At 40.7% G+C, this 23,320-nt stretch overlaps 1 protein-coding gene and 1 pseudogene across 7 annotated transcripts in view; both read right to left on the reverse strand.

The window, feature by feature from the left end:
• Positions 1 to 23,320, reverse strand: part of SSH2 (slingshot protein phosphatase 2) — a 281,689-nt gene that overhangs the window by 152,515 nt on the left and 105,854 nt on the right. For all 7 annotated transcript variants that reach the window (XM_070061153.2, XM_002718906.6, XM_089317535.1 and 4 more), the window contains one exon: positions 8,735 to 8,778. In XM_070061153.2, the coding sequence (XP_069917254.2) occupies positions 8,735 to 8,778 (44 nt within the window). The remainder of the gene's footprint in view (positions 1 to 8,734; positions 8,779 to 23,320) is intronic.
• LOC127484359 (eukaryotic translation initiation factor 2 subunit 2-like) lies at positions 16,030 to 17,988 on the reverse strand (annotated as a pseudogene).

The following is a 23,320-nucleotide window of genomic DNA, read 5'->3' on the forward strand; positions in this document are numbered from 1 at the left end:
TATTGCAGCTAAAATTAAAATTCATTGTTGCTATTATCAGCCACTGAATTATTAGATATTGCAACTTACAGCATCTATCTAGTTCTTACATAGGGAAAAACTTCCTTGATTTCAGTGGTTGACACATACACTTACTGATTATTGAGAATTATTTATTTTGCTGGAGGAAAAGTCATAAATTTTTAACAACTAGACCTATTTAAGGATTCATACTTTACCTAGAAAGTACTCAAGGATGCCCTAATAAAAAGTATAGCACACTGAAATAATGACAAAGCACAATTCCCTGGCACATACCTTCATTCTACAAAGAGTAATCTTTTTTTTTTTTTAAAGATTTATTTATTTGAAAGGCAGAGTGACAGAGAGGGAGAGAGGCAGAAATAGAGAGAGAGAGAGAGAGAGAGAGAGAGAGAGAGAGAGATATCTTCCATCTGCTGATTCACTGCCCAGATGGCTGCAACAGCTGCAGCTGTACCAATCCGAAGCCAGGAGCCAGGAGCAGCTTCCTGGTCTCCCACATGAGTGCAGGGGCCCAAGGACTTGGGCCATCCTCCAGTGCTCTCCCAGGCAAGCTGTATCGGAAGTGGAGCAGCCGAGACCCAAACTGGTGCCTATATGGGATGCTGGCCTTCAGGTGGTAGCTTTACCCACTACACCACAACACTGGCACTGAGAGATAATATTCTAATCACCAAACCTTGTCTACAGAACATTTTATTATAAATAGTTCCTTCTATAACCAGCTATAGGTCGATCTGAAAGTTCTTTAAGATGGAGGCCTATGTTGCCACATCTTGCTCTGCCTTGCAGTCTGTTCAGCTTGCCAGCAGTGAGGTAATAACAATATTCTCTCAAATGTTCTTCAAGAGTTCTTGACTGTCAGCTCTTTCCCTTTTCCTGAAGGGAATTTTTCCTTTTCTGGTATGATTTTACTGTGGCTCTTCTCATTTTCCCACCAGAAAAAAGTAAATACTTAAATAAATACTTGGCATTGAATGTGAAATTATTTAATACCTTTCAGGGACACTTGAGTTACAGGATGTATTAATGTTCTTGCATGGTGGAAAGAGGGAAAAGGCCACGATTCCAAAGCTACCCATGTGCCACCCTTTCTAACAGAGGAATTTCTACCTCAGACCTTTTCACCCCAAAATATGTAATTTCTGCTAAACACTAGCATTAATTATGGGAGATAAAGTCCAGCTGAAAAGAAAGCATCACACTCTTGGTCTTTTACATTTTATTAGTCTGAATTTTTACAATATGGGAAAACAACTTTTCCAAACATTAGTTTGGCAAGAATTGAGAACTGAGGAGAAATCCCCCCCCCTTCCTTTCTCTCTCTCTCTCTCTCTCTCTCTCTCTCTCTCTTTGTTTATACCATGAAGAATAACATTTGGGGAAAAATCATTCTCATAGCTTTAAAATATGTATCTAATTTAATTATGGCTACATTAAGTAGATTCGCTTTTTCAAACCAGACTTAAGAAACATGCATTTCTGCTAGATCAAGTCTTGGCTGCTCCACTTCTGATCCAGCTCCCTGTTAATGTGCCTGGGAAAGCAGCACAAGATGGCCCAACTGCCTGGGCCCTTGCACCTACGTGGGAGACCTGGAAGAGGTTCTTGGCTCTTTGCTTTGGATCGGCGCAGCTCTGACCATTGTGCCATTTGGGGAGTGAATCAGCAGATGGAAGACCTCTCTCTGTTTCTGCCTCTCTTTCTGTAAACTCTGATTTTCAAATACCAAAAAAATCTTTTTTTAAAAGAAACATGCCTTTCAGAGTCATCAGATGCAGAACATGCCACATATTTATAAAATAAAGATCTGTGACTACATTTTTCAGAAACAAGAGGCACTTCAGTGAAATGAAAATTTTCAATGCCATCAAACAGCAAGGAAAAGAGCCTTTTAAAATGAGTACTTAGCCATTTAACTCAGAGGTGGTACTAAGCAGCTACAGAACTGGAGAGGGCGAACAGCTCACTACACCCCCTGGTGGCTGTGGATGGGAAAAGTAACTCCCTGGGTAGGAGATAGAGATTCAGGGTGCAGAAAGGCTAATAGCAAAAGATGCAGTTTGCATGGGATCACTTAGAGCCCGTTACATTTTTTTTTTTCATTTAGCCAATGTTTATTATTAAACACTGAAATCAAGTTGAATGCCCAGGCCCTCACCAACTTCTGTGACAAAGGAAGACTTGCCCTTCTGACCCTCAGGTTTCCTGAGAAGGGACAGCCCAATAGGTTCAGATGGCAGGACCTACTCAGAGTGGCTGCACACAGGAGGGAACGAGGAGACACAATGAATCAGTACCACACAGTAGTGGTGCAGCTCACAGATTCGTTTATTCATGCCATAAGGTAAATGATACTTAGGCAAGCCTAGAGTGACCTTCCACGTTGCCACCTACCATAGGGTGATTACAGACAGAACACTCCAAGCAAAGCAGGCTAGTGAAGGCCACGAACAGGACTGCAGCCTTGCAAAGCTTCTTTTATCAGAGTTCCTGATTTTAAAGACACAGAAGCTCATAAACCCCATTCCTACCCAGATTTTCTAGTAAGCCTGGCTATAGTAGGGCTTCATGGGGATCCAGACATTTTTAATAATGCTTTGAAGCATCTCAGTACAGAAGACAGCCTAAGCCGCACCAGGGCCCATTTTTTTTTTTTTAATTTTTATTTTCATCTACTTGAAAGGAGCCAGGAGCTTCATCTAGGTCTCTCACATGGGTATCAGGGGTCCAAGTACTTAGGCTGTCTTTCACTGCTTTTACCAGACCATTAGCAGGGAGTTGGATCAGAAGTGGAACAGCTGATAGTTGAACTAGTGCCCATATGGGATGCCAGCATTGCAGATGGCAGCTTTACTTGCTATATCACAGTGCTGGCCCCATCTTTTCTTTTTTGAACAAAGATTCATTTGTTAATTTGAAAGGCAAAGTGAGAGAGAAATGGAGAGAGAGAGAGAGCGAGGGAGGGAGAGAGGGAAAGAGGGAGAGAGGGAGGGAGGGAGGGAGGGAGGGAGGGAAGAAGGAAGGAAGGGATCTTTTATCTATTTGTTTACTCCCCCAATGCCCACAGCAGCTGCAGCTGAACCAGGCTGAAGCCAAGAGGCAAGAACTCCATCTGGGTCTCCCATGAGAGTGGTAGGAATCCAAGTACTTGGGCCATTGTCTGCTGCCTTCCCAGGTGCATTATCAGCAAATGGATTGGAAATGGAGTAGTTGGGATCTGAACTGGCACTCTGATATGGGATGCAGGCATCCCAGGTGGCAGCTAAACCAACAACCCTACAATACCTGCCAGATCTTTTCTTTTAAGGCTGAATAATATTTCATTGTATGTATGAGAGTATTTCAAAAAGTTCATGGAAAAATGGAATTACAAGATCAGTCTGGGAGGATTCCTGAGGACGGAGACCAGGAGCTTTTGCAACCATTTCTCTACAGACACACCAATTTGAATGGCTAGCTATTCACACACCAAGTCACCTTCACAAGAGCTACAGAAGCCAGGCGAGACCTCAGTGCCTGGTTTTACCACAATAATAAGGAAAGTCACATTGAGGAAAGCAGGAAGGAAAGAGTTGTCCACATCACCTCTCCCCCATCTCCAAGAGGTCGCCTCCTGCTGGGAGAGGGAGAGGGAACTAAGTCCAGTCTTTGATTTACATCCCTGTGCCAGGCCCACCACAATAAAATTCTGACATGGACATGGCCCTAGGGCCTTGACTCTAGGCTAGTACCTTCAGACTAAGTATTTGGACCCCCTCCATAGCCAGGCAGCTAGGGGACTGCCTCAACTCCACTTCCCCTAACTTCCAAAGAAAGTAAAGCAAAATTATAGCTGCTGTAGAGTAGGGCAAGAGAAGGAGTTTGTGACTTGGAGCACAGAGCTGGGCTGTCACTGTGAGACCCAGCACATGATAAAGCTCTAAGGCCTCTACTCAGACAAGTGCTTACATATGGATCCCCTATATTTCTCCCAGCATCAGGTGGAGTCCTGTATTCTAGTGGGATGGAAACTTGTTTCAGTGTGTCATTACCATCCTCAAGTGGGCCTCATGTGCACACCATAACTGCTTAGGGCCTAGTGTGTGGTGGAATAAGAAGGTCGTGCCAAGATGGCACTGGCAAGCGAGAGGTGCATTCAGTTACTCAAGAAATGGCAGCGGAACCTGCCTGGCAAAGGAGCCTGCCTAGCAACAGGCAATGATTGGTTACGGCATAAACTGCCCCTTGACCGAATTGGCTGCCTTGGCTATATAAGCTGCTGTACCAACTGAAATAAAGGAGTCTGCAAGCTGCTCCCCTCCAGCCCACTTTCACTGGACTCCTGGTGTCTGTATCGTGACTCTGTGCCTCTTGCCCCCACTGTGCTTCTCCTCTCAGAATGAATCCACAGCAAGTGGACCTGATGTGCACACCATAACTTCTTAGGGCCTGGTGTCTCTGTAACCCAGGTATGCCTGCTTGGGGAGCTGAAGAGTTATCTCTATCAACCCTCCTCTAATCTTCAGCAGGCAGCAAGGAACCACTGGATTGTACTGGGACTCAGTGTCAGGCAGATAAAACCCAACATTGAGCAGATCCTAATATTCCTTGTCCCTGGGTCAGTGCATTTAGATGGAGCCTCTAGACCTGTTCCATGTCAAGTGGAATTCTGTGGCCCAGTTGATCAATTTTATATCCCAATCAACATCACTGGTGACTGCAGGAACAGTCTTGGGCACTGAGTCCATCTACCAAGAAAGACCATAGCAGGGTAGGCTTTAGTCCCTCCTGTAGGTGGCACTAGCTTCCATGGGCTCTGGGCTTTGAGTGTGATCTCGTATCGTAGCACTGGTGTCCACAGAACCAGGTACCTGGTCCTACCCTAGTCCCAGGAAAAAGGCTTGTGGGACAGACAACTCCTTTTGAGACACTTTCCAGTTCATTCTGAACAATAGTCTGACTGTGGATTTGGGGGAAATATGAGCCTTAGCCATATATTAGGACTGAAACAGTGACCATACCTTGTTTTTTTTAGGATATTTATTTGAAAAGCAGAGTTGGGAGAGGGGGGAAGAGAGGGGAAGAGAGAGACTTTCCAACCACTGGTTCACTACCCAAATGGCTGCAATCCAGGTTTCCTATATGGGTGGCAGGGGCTCAAGTACTTGAGCCATCTTCCGTACTTTCCCAAGTACATTAGTAGGGAGCTGGATTGGAAGTGGAGCAGCCAGGACTCAAACCAGTTCTCATATAGGATGCTGGCATTGCAGGCAGAAGCTTAACCCACTGTACCACAATGCTGGTTTTTTTGAAAAGGTAAACAAAATCAATAATCCCTTAGGCAGACTAAGAATAAAAGAAAGAAGATTCAAACACATAAAATCAGAGATGAAAGGGGTGTATATCACAGCTGACACCACAGAGCTGCAAAAGACTGTTAGGGATTACTATGTTATTATTACTATTATTATTACTGTTAGGGTTACTATGAACAATTATGTGGCAATAAATCTGACTACCTAGAAGAAATGGACAAATTCCTGGACATGTACATCTTATCAAGAGAATCAGGGAAAATATCTAAATAGACCAATACTGAGTAGCAAGATTAAATCAGCAATGAAAGGTTCTCCTGTCAAAGAAAATCCCAGGACCAGATGGCTTCACCACTGAATTACAGCAAACATTTAAAGAAGTAACACTAATTTCTCTCAAAATATTCCAAACAATAGAAGACAAGAGAATTCTTTCCAACAGGCTCTGACACTAAAACCAGAAAAGGACAAAACAAAAAATGAAAGTTATAGGCCAATATACTTGATGAACCAGATACAAAATCCTCAACACAAAATACTAACAAACTGAACCTAACAGCACATTAAAAAAAAAATTACAGACCATGATCAAGTGGGGTTCATCCCAGGGATGCAAGGATGGTTCAACATCCACAAATCAGTAAATATGATATACCACATCAACAGAATGAAGGACAAAAATCACATAATTATTGCAAGGGATTCAGAAAAGGCATTTGATAAAAGCCAACATGATTTATGATAGAAACTCTATACAAATTAGACTTAGAAATAGCCTGGCAAACACACAAATCAAAATAGACCAGCAAAACAAAACAAAACCCCCAGCAAATAATTAAGTTTTACAATTAGTTCTAGGGGTCAGTGCTGTGGCATAGCCTGTGGTGCCAGCATTCCTGTATGGGCACTGGTTCAAGTCCCAGCTGCTCCACTTCCAATCCAGTTCCCTGGTAATGCATCTGGGAAAGCAGCAGAAGATGGCCCAAGTACTTGGGCCCCTGCGCCCATATAGGAGACCCAAAAGAAGCTCCTGGCTCCTGGCTTAGGCCTGGCCCAATTCTAGCCATTGTGGCCATTTGAGGAGTGAAGCAGTGAATAGATCATTCTCCCCTCCCCACCCCACCGAGTAACTCTGTAATTTAGTGCTGCGAATAAGACAAGATACTGTCATTGCCTCATCATTATGTAACTTTTTGGAACACTCATTCCAGTGGATGTCAAGTCAATATGTAAAGCTTGGGATAACCCAGAGATCTTCAAATGTGACCCACTAGAAAATTTAAGAATCCTTTGGGATACTTTCTTTATTCTTTTTTTTTTTTTTAAAGATTTTTATTTATTTATTTGAAAGACAGAGTTACAGACAGTGAAAGGGAGAGACAGAGAGAAAGGTCTTCCTTCCGTTGGTTCAATCCCCAAATGGCTGCAACGGCTGGAGCTGCGCCGATCCGAAGCCAGGAACCAGGAGCTTCTTCCTGGTCTCCCACGCAGGTGCAGGGGCCCAAGGACTTGGGCCATTTTCTACTGCTATCCCAGGCCACAGCAGAGAGCTGGATTGGAAGAGGAGCAGTCGGACTAGAACCGGCGTCCATATGGGATGCTGGCGCTGCAGCCAGAGGGTTAACCCATTGTGCCACAGTGTCTGCCCCCTTTCTTTATTCTAATGGAAATAGGGTTATAATGCCTCTGGTAAGCACTCTACTAAATTTTCTTGTGAGTTTCTACCTTTTAGCACTATGTAAAATAACGACACTTCACTGCCAGATCTTCCCAAAGAAACAATTAAGCTTTCAGTCTAAATTTATGTGATAATCAAGACAAGGAAAAAGTTGCCAATAACCTCAGTTCCTGATGAAAAATAACTACTTTTATATTAAGTTGTAGTTTATAAGGAAGAGGAATATATCAATACACACCTGATAATAAATCATTAAGGAAGCATTCCCTTTAACCAGCTTCTTCACAAGGAGCATGCTTATTGTAACATTTCTCAGTATCATCCAGAATGGCTCATGTGATTGAGTTCAGTGGACACAAGTTTGGTAACATTTAAATGGCAATCTAAAACTTACCTTACCAGGATTATTTTTTTTTTTTTGTGGGAGATAGCTACATTTAAAAATTCTTTAAATGAGATAATGGAAATGTTATTTTATACCTCCTAGATTTCTCTCATAATTCTTTTACTGTTTTTTTTTTTTTTTTTTTTTTTTTTTTTTTTTTTGATAGAGTGGAAAGTGAAAGAGAGAGAGAGAGACAGAGAGAAAGGTCTTCCTTTTGCCTTTGGTTCACCCTCCAATGGCTGCCACGGCTGGCGCGCTGCGGCTGGCGCACTGCGCTGATCCGAAGGCAGGAGCCAGGTGCTTCTCCTGGTCTCCCATGGGGTGCAGGGCCCAAGCACTTGGGCCATCTTCCACTGCACTCCCGGGCCACAGCAGAGAGCTGGCCTGGAAGAAGGGCAACCGGGACAGAATCCGGTGCCCCGACCGGGACTAGAACCCGGTGTGCCGGCGCCGCTAGGTGGAGGATTAGCCTATTGAGCCGCGGCGCCAGCCCATAATTCTTTTAACAACAGTGGGTACAATAACATTCCTACTATTCCATGGAGGTGGGGAATTTCACTGTATTTTAAAGGATTGGGTAGTATCGTTTGCATAAATACAAAGAGAAATGTTTGCCAATCTGTAAGAATTGCCATAATCTACCAAAACAAATGACAAACTTAAGTACAAAACTGAAGGCTAAAATGTTCTTTAGTTGATATTTTCCTAAATGGTAAGGAAAAATTGTCTCTTTATTACCCAGGATAGTTCCTTAGAGACTTAGGTGAAAACTGAGCTGAATGACCCTTTCCTTTTTTTTTTTTTTTTTGACAGGCAGAGTGGACAGTGAGAGAGAGAGACAGAGAGAAAGGTCTTCCTTTTGCCGTTGGTTCACCCTCCAATGGCAATGGCCGCCACGGCTGGCGTGCTGCGGCCGGCGCACCGTGCTGATCCGAAGGCAGGAGCCAGGTGCTTATCCTGGTCTCCCATGGGGTGCAGGGCCCAAGCACTTGGGCCATCCTCCACTGCACTCCCGGGTCACAGCAGAGAGCTGGCCTGGAAGAGGGGCAACCGGGACAGAATCCGGCACCCCGACTGGGACTAGAACCTGGTGTGCCGGCGCCACTAGGTGGAGGATTAGCCTATTGAGGCGCGGCGCCGGCCTCCCTTTCCTTTTATCTACCATTACAGTGTACCATCTACTATCTCTCTGAGTCAGTAATTGGATTCTTAAAGCAATCTCAATTTTGAGAGACTAACAAGCATCTTGGAAGACCAGAATAAGTGAATCTAAACAAGACTGAAAAATATTTAGAGAAAAAACTATAAAAATATTGTAAGAGATAATGGACAAACACACAATGAACAACATACCTCCTGGGCTGTGACCGGCATTCTTCTTCCCCACTGTCTGCCTCCTATATAGATAGAAAATGAAAAAAAATTAAAATCTCTCATATTATCATATAATCAATGCAATTTTATAACATTTAAGTGTGGGAATGTCTCATTTCTATTGTACACTTGACTAAATTCAATTTATAAAAAGTGACTTCAATCAATGTAGGCAGTTGATACCAAGCTAACTTATACTTGGAAACATGTTTTTTTGTTCCCTTAAAAACTTATTATATATGGTTTCTAACATGCATTTTGAAGGATGCATGTATGTTGCTGAGTTTTTACCTTTTAGCACTATGTAAAATGATGACATAGGGAAAAAGAAAAAGTAAATTTTAAGTACAAGTTTGAGCAAATAGGTAGTTGAGCAAATAGGTAGGGCAGCCCCAGATAGATAAGTTCTAATGATAGGATTATTTAATCTTTTTATTATTGACACATAATATTTATATGTAAGTTATGGGGTAAAGTATGATAATTAGATACATGCATATAATGTATAATGATAAAATCAGAGTAATCAATTTTTATCTCTTCAAACATTAATCATTTCTATATGCCAGAAAATTCAGGACTCTTTTCTAGTTATTTTGAAATATAGATTGTTTTAGACTACAGTTACTCTGCTAAGCTACAGAACACTAGAGCTATTCCTCTTATTTACTTGTATCCTTTATCTAACCTTATTCCTTCTCCCACCCCCCTGTGCTACCCTTCTCAGTCTTTACTGACCACTGGCCCACTCTCCTCTTCTGTAACATCAATTTTTTAGTTTATGCAAATGAATAAGAACACATGGTATCTGTCCCTGGAGGAAATTTAACAATAGAAATTTAACATAAACAAACTTCATCAATAAAATGCTACTTGTTAGAATTACATCTGAAAACCAACTAAACATATTATGCTACTTCAAATTTTCAGAATGAATAGGCATTCTATCACCACCAAATATCATGAATATGACCTATTAATGATTCTTATCTTCAAAGAACAACCTAAACAATGAGCATCACTTCACAGAATGTTCATGCTCAAACTACCATCAACATGATGGTTACCACTTATTAAACACACAATGTGCCATGCACATATTTATTATAAACTCAAAAGGCTGGCAGTACCATATCGATCACTAATTCTAATACACCCACAACATAGAATAAATCAATGTGATTATCAATGTTTATTTTTACAGGCATATTAAATAATAGTTTTACAACTTACACAACTTCAATTCAGTGGCTATTTGACATTAAGAAACCAAAATTCACAAAAGGGAAGTTAAGTTATCTAAGGAAACTCATATGGTAAAGATAAAACTAAAACAAACAAAATACTGCTTCTCTAAAATTTGTTTTGAAATCAGATATTGTGATGCTTCCCGTTTTGTTGTATAGGACTGCTTTAGGTATTTGGGGTCTCTTGTGCTTTCATATGTATTTTAGCATCATTTTTTCTAGATCTACAAAGAATGTATTTTGATTGGGATCACACTGAATCTGTAAATTGCTTTTGGTAGCATGGACATTTTGATGGTGTGGATTCTTCCAATCCATGAATGTGGAAGATTTTCCCATTTTTTAATGTCTTCTTCTATTTCTTTCTTTAGTGTTTTGTAATTTTCAACTACAGGGCAGTTATAATCAAAACAGCCTGGTACTGGCACAAAAACAGATGGGTAGATAAATGGAACAGAATAGAAACTCCAGAAATCAATCCATGCACCTACAACCAGCTTATCTTTACAAAGGAGTGAAAATCAATCCCTGGAGCAAGGGCAGTCCCTTCAACAAATGGTGCTGGATTACAGAAGTATGAAACTAGACTGCTACCTTACACCATACACAAAAATCCACTCACAACGGATCAAGGACCTAAATCTATGACCTGTTACCATCAAATTAACAGAGAACACTGGTGAAACCCTGCAAGACATTGGCATAAGCAAAGACTTCTTGGAAAAGACCCAGCAGCATAGGCAATCAAAGCCAAAATTGACAAATGGGATTACATCAAGCTGAGGAGCTTCTGCTCTGCAAAAGAAACACTCAGTAAAGTGAAGAGGCAACTGACAGAATGGGAGAAAATATTTGCTAACTACAGAATGGATAAAAGGTTAACATACAGCATCTATAAAGAGCTCAAGAAATTCAACAATAGCAAAACAAACAATCCAGTTAAGAAATGGGCAAAGGACTTGAACAGGTAATTTTCAAGAGCAGAAATACAAATGGCTAACAGACACATGAAAAAATGCTCAGGATCACTAGCCATCAGGGAAATGCAAATCATAACCATAATGAAGTTTCACCTCACCCCAGTTAGAATGGCTCTCATACAGAAATCAACAAACAAGAAATGTTGGTGAGGATGTGGGGAAAAAGGCATCCTAATCCATTGCTGGTGAGAAAGTAAACTGGTGAAGCAACTGTAGAAGACAGTAGGGAGATACCTCAGAAATCTGAATATACCTACCATATGATCCAGCCATCCCACTCCTGGGAATTTACACAAACCAAAAGAAATCAGCATCTGAAAGTTATCTGTACCCCCATGTTCACTGCAGCACAATTCACAATAGCTAAGATATAGGATCAACCCAGATGTCTGTCAACTATTGACTGGATAAAGAGATTGTTTTATATATAAATAAAACACATACATAAATACACACACACTATGAATTACTACTCAGCTGTTAAAAAAAAAATGAAATCCTGTCTTTTGTAACAAGATGGACCCAACTGGAAATCATTACACTTAGTGAAATAAGTCAGTCCCCAAAAGACAGATATCATCGTTATGTTTTCCCTGATCAGAGGTAACTAATAGAGTAATGTAATGTATTGTATTGGAGTAAAAAGGACATTTTGAGATTCAATGATTGTTTACAGCCTTTGTCTCTTCCATTGATGAACAGTGTTTTCTTCCTCATACTATTTGTTGAACTCTTCTACTCATAAAAAAAAAAAAAAACTACATAGTTTACCTCTTTCTGAGCTAGATTAAGAAATAGTATATGTTGCAACTTTTATAGATCTTCACAAAGACAAAAATATTGACTTGAAGTAAGAGTGAGAAAGGATGATACCATTAATAATACTGAGAGGCTACCTTTTTCTTTAAATTTGCTCCCTGATATTTTCTATTTTTTCTCTCATCACTTTTGCCCAATAGGACAAACACAGAAGTAGAAGAAAAAAAATATTTAAAACAGTATGTGCACTATCTGCCAATGAGCCTCCTAACATTTTCTAGCTTATGCAACTGTCTATCCAATTCTACATCATTCTATCTCCATTCCTGAGCAGCCACAGCCAGCTCTATAATCCTTATTCCTATATTATTTTCATTATTGATTTCTAGCATGTCTATTATTTTCCACAAAGGAAGAAAGACATAAAGATTCTACACCCAGACTAAGTATAGGTACAAAGTGTCATGGTACATTATACTCTGCACCTGCAGGAAAGGTTTCTGGTTCAGAAGTTATGTCCTTCAGGAACCGAAAAGAAAGATGTTTAAAAGGGAAAGATCTGACAGACTTAGCAGCCAGAACCTGGAAAGTTTACAAGAATGAAAATGAAAAACTCATAAAAACAAACGCAAAAATATTAGATTTTTTTTCTGCTGAAGGGAACTGTAACAAATAGACATGATTTTCTAGAATGTCATTTAACAAACAGTGCTTGATTACTCTTATCTCTGATTCACAGACCTCAAATTCTGACAGAGCATTCTCACATTATTTTTAACTGAATGAGATACTATATAATGAAGAATATATTTTACATATATGTAAGTTGTTAGGTTTAATAATAAAAAGAGTACCTTGAACACCATTCCACCTATGAGATAGACTAATATCAATACCTTTACATCCACCTGTGTTCTTATTTCCTATTTCCCATTCCTATCCTTGTCTAATGATATGACTACAACCTGAAGTTCATAATTTTCTTCCATTCATTTCATTTTATTATAAAAAATTTCAGGGGCTTATATTGTAGTGCTGTGAGTTAAGCCACTACCTGTGATGGTAGCATACCGTATAAGTACCGATCCTGGCTGCTCTATTTCTGATCTGCTAATGTGCCTGGTAAAACAGAGGAAGATTTGCACCCACTTGGTACACCCAGATGGAGTTCCTGGCTCCTGACTTTGGCCTGGCCTAGCTGCCGGCCATTGCAGCTGTTTGGGGAGTAAAACAGCATATGGAAGAGCTCTCCCTTTCTCTCTATAACTCTACCTTTCAAATAAAATAAATCTTTAAAAATTTTAAAACAAAGAAAAATTTTATAGTACTTTATACTTTGTGTGTCTGTGTGGGTGCAAACTGTGAGAATCTTTACTTAGTATAGAGTTCGTCTTCTGTATATAAAGTTAATTAAAAACAAATCTTAATCAAGAATGGGATGGGAGAGAGAGTAGGAGGTGGGATGGTGAGTATGGGGGGGGGAGGGGAAGAACTGCTATATTCCTAAAGATGTACCTATGAAATTTGTATTCATTAAATAAAAGCTTTCTTAAATATAAAAAGAAAAATCTTTTTTTTTTTTTTTTTGACAGGCAGAGTGGAAAGTGAAAGAGAGAGAGAGAGACAGAGAAAGGTCTTCCTTTTGCCGTTGGTTCACCCTCCAATGGCCGCTGCAGCCGGCACGCTGTGGCCGGCGCACCGCCCTGATCTGAAGGCAGGAGCCAGGTACTTCTCCTGGTCTCCCATGGGGTGCATGGCCCAAGCCATCCTCCACTGCACTCCCGGGCCACAGAAGAGAGCTGGCCTGGAAGAGAGGCAACCGGGACAGAATCCGGCACCCCGACTGGGACTAGAACCCGGTGTGCTGGCGCCGCAAGGTGGAGGATTAGCCTATTGAGCCGTGGCACCGGCTGAAAAATCTTTAACTTCAGTATATTTGGTATAACCTGAATCTCTATCATCTAAATTATACTATTATTTTTTCTATACCTGCTTTATTACAAACCCATTTTTTTCTATCAACCCATTTTTTGGATGCATTTCAACATAAGTTACTGACATCAGTATGTCTGAACTAAAATACTTATAATTAGAAGTTGTTGGGGCTGGCGCTGTGGTGTAGTGGGTAAAGCCGCTGCCTGCAGTGCCGGCATTGCATATGTGCACCGGTTCGAGTCCCCAGTTGTGACCCAGTACTCTGCTATGGCCTGGGAAGGCAGTAGAAGATGGCCCAAGTCCTTGGGTCCCTGTACCCGCATGGGAGATTTGGAGGAAGCTCCTGGCTCCTGGCTTTGGATCGGCACAGCTCTGGCCGTTGTGGCCAACTGGGGAATGAACCAGCAGATGGAAGACCTCTCTCTCTCTCTCTCTCTCTCTCTCTGCCTCTCCTTTTTGTAACTTTGACTTTCAAATAAATAAATAAATCTTTGTTTAAAAAAGTAATGCATTACTTAGTTTTGATTATTTGGAGGCTTAACAATTATACTGTACTATGCGTAGGCTTCCTAATATGCTTTTTAAAAAATAATTATGTTAATAATATCTATCCACTTATTAGATATAGCTATAGTTCATGTATTTTTACTGGAGTAAAAGACTGCATTGTGTAACAATATTAAAGTGTTTACATCGTACTTGGATTGTTCCTGATTTTTCCGATGGCATAAATACTGCTGCAATCAATACTCTTGAACACATATTTTGGTCTACATGCAAAAGAGTGTCAACAAGATAAGTATCTTTAAGTGAAACTAGAGGGTCATAAAGTTCCAACATCACAAGTTGCTGCCAAATTATTTTCCAAAGTGGTTTTGCTGATTTCTACTTCCACCGAGGAGTGAAAATTTCACTTGTTGATCTATATCATAGCCAACACTTGAAATCCTCAGATGTTTTTGCCAATCTAGTGTTGTACATCATTATGGTCTTAATTTGCTTTGCCTTGAGATTAACTAATGAGGTTGAACATCTTCCATATTTGAGTATTTGTGGTCAATTACTAGTTTCATTCCCTTTCCTTCATCCCTAAAATGATTTGTTTCCCCTTCAATTTACTTGGGAAAAGAAACTATGAGGGGAAAAACACTCAGCATATGAAGGCACTGTAGGTCTTACAGTAAAATGGATTTAAGAGGAAGGAAGAAAATGTTCAATTATGCTTATTTCAGCAGAATAACTGCCAGAAAAGCAAAAATACATTACTTAGTCAGTATTAGGTAATGCAGTCATCCTGAACAGTGACATTCAGATGGCAAATAAAGGTAGAAGGATTCATTCTGTTCAAACAAGTGCACACATCAGAAAGAACACCTATCTTGACAAGTAACTTCACCGACTCTTATCAACAAGTGACAAATAGTCAATCTTTGAGAATATTAGAAATTATCAGGAGAAATCACAAGGATAGCTTTGAAGTTTCTTAGTGAATAATTCCTGCCATGTAAGGAGATCTAATTAATGACTAAATATATTTGTTGATTTTTTTAGTCTAATTTCCAGAGCCTTATTGCTAACAGCGTTTATTTAAAGAGTATGGATACTTCTTGATGTTCTTAAAGAAAATTTTGAACTAGAAATACTATGAGACCCTAGATGTACACTTAATTTTAGGGTGTTTAGGAACCCTAAGCATTAACTGAGAGTGAACATATTCTTACTGATCTGTGTAGCATATGAGCATAGAGAGCCATTAAGCAAAAAAAGTTTGGAAAAAATTTAAGTATCCACGTCATATTTGCTGAGAATTAGGCAAGCATTGCTAGCCCTGAAACACTCTGGGTGAGGCAGAATGTTAAGCAACACCTTCCCCAATTTTATTCTATTCCAGATTCTTTACACTTCCCATGTGTTCCAATCCAAGTGGACTCATTTATCATTCTCTGAAGGTTCCTATTGATTTTCTTTGTCCATGCTGTTGTATCAACCTGGAAGGCTCCCTTTGCCTATATTCTTCCTAAGCATTTAAAGCTGGTTTCAAATACCAGGACTTCATGACATTTATTTTTTCACTGTTATAATAACTTTATCTTGAATTTTACAGAAGTTTATGAATGATGTTTTAAGACTACCTCCTTACCCTATTGCATTTCTTTGACAGCTTAAGTAAGCAATGAGTTTGCCAACAGTTTCCGTACTGGCATCTTGTAAGGATCAGACCAACTATCCATTCACCAAAGAACTGGGTAGCTTTTCTATCTGTTTCCAATAAAATGGTATATCTTCTCTGATGGTAAACCTGTCTAGCCAAATCCCCATAATACACTTTGCAAAATTAGTGGTTATTAGCAAATTAGTTAGCTTTGGCATGGAGCCGTACTCACTTACCTGTGACAAACTAGAAGCCAGTTCTGACACAGGTAACAGAGTATCAAGAATGACAAGTTTTATTCGGTCTGTGTCCTGTAGGATTGTGTTTGAAGCTTGGCATGTGTGACCCGAGATGTGTTTCTAGATATTTCTTTTCAAAACACAGGAAAAATGTTTGTGTTTTTTTTTTTTAATTTAATTATTTGAGAGGCAGAGAGAGAGAGAACTTCCATTTGCTGATTCATTCCCCAAATGCTCACAATGGTCAGAACTGAGATAGGCCAAATTGGAGCCAGGAACTCAATTTAATTCAGGTCTCCCTCAGGGATAGCAGGAACCTAACTATTTGAGCCATTATGGCTGCCTCCCAGAGTTCACATCAGTAGGAAGCCGGATCAGGAGCCAGAGTTAGGAATCAAAACTAGGTACTCCAATGTGGAATACAGGCATCCTGTTTCTATCTGTTTTGTTGGAATCTTACTTTGATTACAAGTTAGTTACTATCATAATCTATAGAAGCATTTGTACTCAAGTCATCCAATAAAATGCAAGGAGGTACAAGCATTTGTTCCTATTTTTTTTTTTTACAGGCAAAGTTAGACAGAGAGAGAGAGAGAGAGAGAGAGAGAGAGAGAGAAAGGTCTTCCTTTTCTGTTGGTTCACCCCTCAAATGTCTGTTACGGCCGGCGCGCTGCACTGATCCAAAGCCAGGAGCCAGGTGCTTCTCCTGGTCTTCCATGCGGGTGCAGGGCCCAAGCACCTGGGCCATCCTCCACTGCCTTCCCTGGGCCACAGCAGAGAGCTGGACTGGAAGAGGAGCAACTGGGACAGAATCCGGCGCCCTAACCGGGACTAGAACCCGGGGTGCCAGTGCCGCAGGCGGATTAGCCAAGTGAGCCGCGGCGCCGGCCTAAGCATTTGTTCTAATAGTTAAGGTGCCAATTGGGATGCCCACACTCCATATCAGAGTGCCTGTCTGATACCTGGTACCCCATCTAACTCCAGCTTCCTGGACTGTGAGAGGCATTGGTGATGGCTCAAGTGGTGGAGTTCCTGCCACTCAGTGGGAAACCTGGATTGGGTTCTTGGCTACTGCCTTCAGTCCCACCCCAGCCTGAAACATTTGGGTAGCGGATGGGAGCTCTAAACAAAAAACACAATGAGATGTTTGCACTGACAATGTATAAGTTTATAGATATTTATAAATGTGACAAAAGAAGTTTTCTTGGTTCCTACTTAATCTATGGGGGTTTCATGACAAATTTCCTTCTCTTTCCAGCAATTGTATCTAGATTGTTTTCCCTTGTGACGTTGAACACATGATTAATACATGTAGTCTCTTTCTGAGACTGTGTGGTTACTGAATAAGGTATCATATTCTTTTTTTTTTTTTTTTTGCTGTCTTCTTAAGTTTTATCTTTTTTTAGTATTTCACCCTTACCTGGGAACTTAATATTTTTTCCATTTTTATTACCAAACAATGTCAAGATCATCCTCTGGTTCAGCTGGCTCTTGAAACATCACTTTCAATTTTAAGATCCTTTACAGCTTCAGTTTCAACAACATTAATTATCTTTTTTTTGCTTTATTCTTTTCCTTTTGATTAAAGTAGTTCAAGTCACCTGGATTATCAGAAGCAACTGTTTTTCACCCCTGCTGTCCCCTTCATTGGCTTCCGCATCTCTGTCCTTAGTCAGCTCTTGGCTCTACTTCTTTTGTTTCTGAGGGCTGGATTTCTTCTGTCTGGGAATCCCCTTCTTTAACCAACACTAACAGCATCTTTTTTTTCTTGCTTATAGGAGGATCAAAAATCATCTTGTCCCCAGACATAGCTTTGGCTCTACTGGGCTCAGCATGAGTGGGAAGTTGGACAGGTCAGCCCCTTAAATGGCAGCACTGCTCCTACTGGTACCTCTCCCTTTACTGTGCTAGGCTCTTACATCAGCAAAAGAGGTAATACTTCTTTCCTTTTCTCACCTAAATGATGCTGTCTCCCTCCAAACCTCACAATTACTAGGCATCTTCCTTAAGACATTATCCAGTTCTATTTCAGGGTTACAACTATGTACTTGTTTTATCTCCCATAATCAGAATGTAATCTCAAGGATAGGAAACATCTCTCATTTCCTTTTGCATTCTACTCTATCTTTAGCATAATGCCCTATGCACAGATAGAACTTGCCAAAGAGTATTTGGAGCACCTAACTAACACCTGGAGCTAGCTGGCTGTGTATTTTCTTTTCCTTTCTTTTTTCAGATTTATTTATTTATTTGAAAGGCAGAGTTACAGAGAGAGAAAAGAGGCAGGGGTGGGGAGAGAAAGATGTTCCATTCGCTGACTCACTCCTCAAATGGCCACAACAACTGGGACTGAGCCAGAAGTCCCCTCCCCGGGGTCTGCCACCTTGGTAGCAGGGGCCCAGGGACTTGGGACATCTTCTGCTGCTTTCTCAGGCACATTAGCAGGGAGCTAGATCAGAAGTCAGGCAGCCAGGACTCGGACTGGAGCCCATATGGGATGCTGGTGATGCAAACCGCAGCCCAACCTGCTGTGCCACACCACCAGTCGCTGGCTGTGTATTTTCAGCTAGCAAAGACTCTAGGCTAATTACATTTTAGCCTTAGTAGATTAAGAGAAGAGTTTTCATTGCTCAGAAGGTGGTCTGTGACTAAGATCTGGAAGTAATACCTCAGACTTTCCCTTTGATTAAGAGGTAGAAACATTCTCTTGCTCTCATTTACCTATTAATTTAATATTCATTGACTACCTATTGTGTTTTAGGTACTGTGTACCAGGGATTAAAAGTAAGCAAAACTGTCCCTATCCTTTCACATTTAGTGGGGGGAGACAGTTAAAAAAAAAGAAATTATAATGATACAAAATGCTTTTTAAGCAGAGGAGGAAGTGACAAACTGTGGGTTTGGGTAATGCCTCATAAAATTTTTAGGCTGGGATTGAATTAGTGGTTTTTTTTTTTTAACTTTTATTTAATGAATATAAATTTCCAAAGTACGACTTATGGATTACAATGGCTTCCCTCCCATACCGTCCCTCCCACCCACAACCCTCCCCTTTCCCACTCCCTCTCCCCTTCCATTCACATCAAGATTCATTTTCGATTATCTTAATATACAGAAGATCAGCTTAGTATACATTAAGTAAGGATTTCAACAGTTTGCTCCCACACAGAAACATAAAGTGAAAAATAATAGATGATTTTTTTTAAATGATGATGAAATCAGATCAGACCTATTGTCATGTTTAATCCCAGTGAGAGTCAAGTTGGGAATTGATAATTTCTTTTTTTTCTTTTTTACAGAAGATCAGTTTAGTATGCATTAAGTAAAGATTTCAACAGTTTGCACCCCCATAGAAACACAAAGTGAAATATATTGTTTGAGTACTCGTTATAGCATTAAATCTCAATGCACAGCACATTAAGGACAGAGATCCTACATGAGGAGTAAGTGCACAGTGACTCCTGTTGTTGACTTTACCAATTGACATTCCTGTCTATGGCATCAGTAATCTCCCTATGCTCCAGTCATGAGTTTCCAAGGCTATGGAAGCCCTCTGAGTTCTCCGACTCTTATCTTGTTTAGACAAGGTCATAGTCAGAGTGGAGGTTCTCTCCTCCCTTCAGAGAAAGGTACCTCCTTCTTTGAAGACCTGTTCTTTCCACTGGGATCTCACTCACAGAGATCTTTTGCCAGAGTGTCTTGGCTTTCCATGCCTGAAATACTCTCATGGGCTTTTCAGCCAGATCCGAATGCCTTTAGGGCTGATTCTGAGGCCAGAGTGTTATTTAGGACATCTGCCATTCTAGGAGTCTGCTGAGTATCTCACTTCCCATGTTGGATCACTCTCCCCTTTATGAATTAGTGGGTTTTTGTCAGATGGAAAATAAGAGGAAGAGCAAAAGGGTTGGCCAATGGACAGAAAAAGGCAGGAAAGTGAGAAAGAATCTGATAAATTTGGGGAACAGTGAGCAGCTTGGACTGCTGGAACAAAGTAGAGGTTATCAAGTAATATTTCTATTGTGAGTCTATAATGGTAGGTATTCTAAAATAACAATCCTACAACTAGGAAAGATAGTTGTGAATTAACCATTAAATGGATATCAGATTATCCATCAGTCATCTCTATCCTTGGACATGAACTAGCAGTGGGAGGTGTCTGTTAGACAGGAAAAGGATTCGAGTAGTCCAAGAGTATGTACATGTCACAGGAATTCAGAAGAGAGCTAGCAGTGAATGTTCAAAGGAATAAGTGGGCTTTGAGTTCAGTCTTTAAGAGGCAGAGGGACTGACAGGACTTTTGAGACATGAGAATGAGGGAAGAACAGCAAAAATGCATTTGCTATCTTGGCATCACAATGCACTGACTGACTGAGTTAAAACCCAGAGCTTGCACTGAGGTAGGCTGCAAAGGTAAGTTGCAAGAAACAGGGCTCTGAACCTGACCAAGTGGGGAAGTCAGAGAAGCCTTTTTAGCAAAGAGTAAAATTATAATTATGTTTCTTTGGTGGCAATAAAAAATTCTTTAAGGAAACAAAATTTGGAAAGCCAACCAAGGAAAATTAGGCACCTTTTCCTGAAACAGGAACATACTGGTTAATTTAACCACAGATTTCCACTAGAGGGCAGACGAGTCAAGGCTTACCTTGTGGCTGACCTGGAGAAAGCAATGTATCCAAAGAAAATATTAAGAGAACAATGATGTTCCTGCTGTTGAAAGACCATCATCACTGCCTTCAACTCTGAGCAAGATCTTAGCTAACAGACCAGTTTTTCACAGAAATCTTTTCTTTCTCTGCCTGTCTGTCTGTCTTTCTCTCTGATATAAAATCTTCCTAACTGAAGAACAGACCAGTGGAAAACTTATATTGGAATCTGACTCATCTGACTGGTACATGGCAGGCACGGAATGCCAATAGCAGCACACATTTCTGGCTACTTTCTTTATCTTTTCCATCCAATTCAGGTACTTTTTTTTTTTTTAAAGATTTATTTATTTATTTGAAAGGCAGAGTTACAGAGAGGCAGAGGCAGAGGCAGAGAGACAGAGAGAGGTCTCCCATCCACTGGTTCACTCCCCAAATGGCTGTAACAGCCGGAGCTGGGCTGATACAAAGCCAGGAGCCTAGAGCTTCTTCCAGGTCTCCCATGCAGGTGCAGAGGCCCAAGTACTTGGGCTATTTTGTACTGTTTTCCCAGGCCATAGCAGAGAGCTGGATTGGAAGTGCAGCAGCCAGGACTGGAACTGGCACCCACATGGGATACTGGCACTGCAGACTGGGGCTTTAACTCACTGTGCCACAGTGCTGGCCCTTCAGGTACATTCTAAAAACTACATTGAGTCAATGCCTAACAATTTATAAAATCTGGGCCATCATCTCCATCTATATTCTTCTTTTCCTTTTGGTCAACTGAGAAAGTGCTTGGTCTTAAGGACTCAAATACCTTCAAAGTCAGAAGTGAGGTGGGGCCACAAGAGAGAGATACTTTTTTTTTTAAAGATTTATTTATTTATTTGAAAGGCAGAGCGAGAGAGCGAGAGAGCAAGAGAGGGAGAGAGGGAGAAGGACAGGGAGAGGGAGAGAGAGGGAGGGAGAGAGCGCATACGCGAGAGAAGTCTTCCATCCACTGGTTCACCCCTCAGATGGCAGCAACAGCCAGAGCTGTGCTGATCTGATTGGGCCATCTTCAACTGCTTTCCCAGGACATAGCAGAGAGCTGGATTGGAAATGGGGCAGCCAGGATTCAAACTGGCACTCATATGGGATGCTGGCACTTCAGGCAGCGGCTTTACCTGCTATGCCACAGACCAAGCCCCAAGAAAGAGCATATAATGTATGCATTTGCCTCAGCCAGCTGAGGAGCTGTCATATAATGGGATTGGTAGAGAAGTCTTCAGTTTGCATTAACTAGGACACAGCATGGATGTTAACACCTAAATGAAAGGATTGAGAATTCTCTCAAATCTTTTAAAGGCTAAGGCTAGAAACTTTTTCTGCTTTGATCTCCTGCCAAATGTCTGTCATTAAAGGAGCAACCTATTTAGTAGGTTGAGTTTCTGACATTAGCAGAAAGTAGTTTTCTTTCACTCCTGATCAATGCTAGCACCGTAAGTATTTTTTTTCTCCTACATCTTGGAAAATGATATCATTTAAGTTTTAAATACTATGCACTTCAACTGCAAGTTAATTTTCTTATACTTAAATTCTTGGTGGTATCTGCAACAGTTACATCATCTTATCTCTTACACTTTGCTATACTGTTCCCTCCCAGAACACTCTTTTCTTACAACCCTATTACTTTCCAATTTGCACCCATCCTTTAGATTGTAGCTTAGGTGTACCTTTCTCCAGAGGCCTTTCTTGATTCATCTACGACTGGGTTCCAAACTCTTTACAACTATGACTTCCTCTACAGTTCTCTGTCATAGCAATTCTCACACTGCTTGTTTACTTGTTGGACTCCACATTAGAAGCTTGAGGGTAGGAATTGTGTCTTAATCACAACAAACAGCAATACTTTGTAAGTATTTGTTGAATGAATAATCAAAAGAAAGACTAAGAATCATGGGACAAATTCTTTAACCAAGATGCCCCATTTTCTAAAATGTTGATTCAATCTTCAAGCATTATTTACTATAAACATGATTTAAAATATAAAAAGAGGGGCCCAGCCATGTGACACAGCAGGTTAAAGCCCTGGCCCACAATGCCAGCATCCCATATGGGCACCGGTTTGAGTCCCACTGCACCACTTCCAATCTCGCTCTCTGCTGTGGCCTGAGAAATCAGCAGAAGGTGGCCAAAGTGCTTGGGCCCCTGCACCCACGAGGGTGACCCAGAAAAAGCTCCTGATCCTGGTTTCGGATCAGCTCAGCTCTGGCTGTTGCGGCCTTTTGGGGAGTGAGCCAGCAGATGGAAGACCTCTCTTTATCTGGCTCTTTATCTGGCTCTACATCTCTCTTTAATTCTTTCAAATAAATAAAATAAATCTTTTACAAATATATAAAAAGATAGTAATAATTTCTCACAGAAGAATATTCATAACCAAAGCCATCCCACTTTTTCATATGGATAATCATTTTTAAAAAAGATTTATTTTTATTTATTTGAAATGCAGAATTACAGAGAGAGAGATAGACAGAGAGAACTTCCATCCACTGGTTCACTCCCCAAATGACTCATGGCCAGGGCTGGACCAGGTTGAAACCAGGAGCTGGGATCTTCATCAGGGTCTCCCACATGAGAACAGGAGCC

The sequence above is a fragment of the Oryctolagus cuniculus genome, chromosome 17 (genome assembly GCF_051225735.1).
Source record: "Oryctolagus cuniculus isolate XC-2025 breed Fujian yellow rabbit chromosome 17, ASM5122573v1, whole genome shotgun sequence".
In the NCBI taxonomy this organism is placed as follows: Eukaryota; Metazoa; Chordata; class Mammalia; order Lagomorpha; family Leporidae; genus Oryctolagus; species Oryctolagus cuniculus.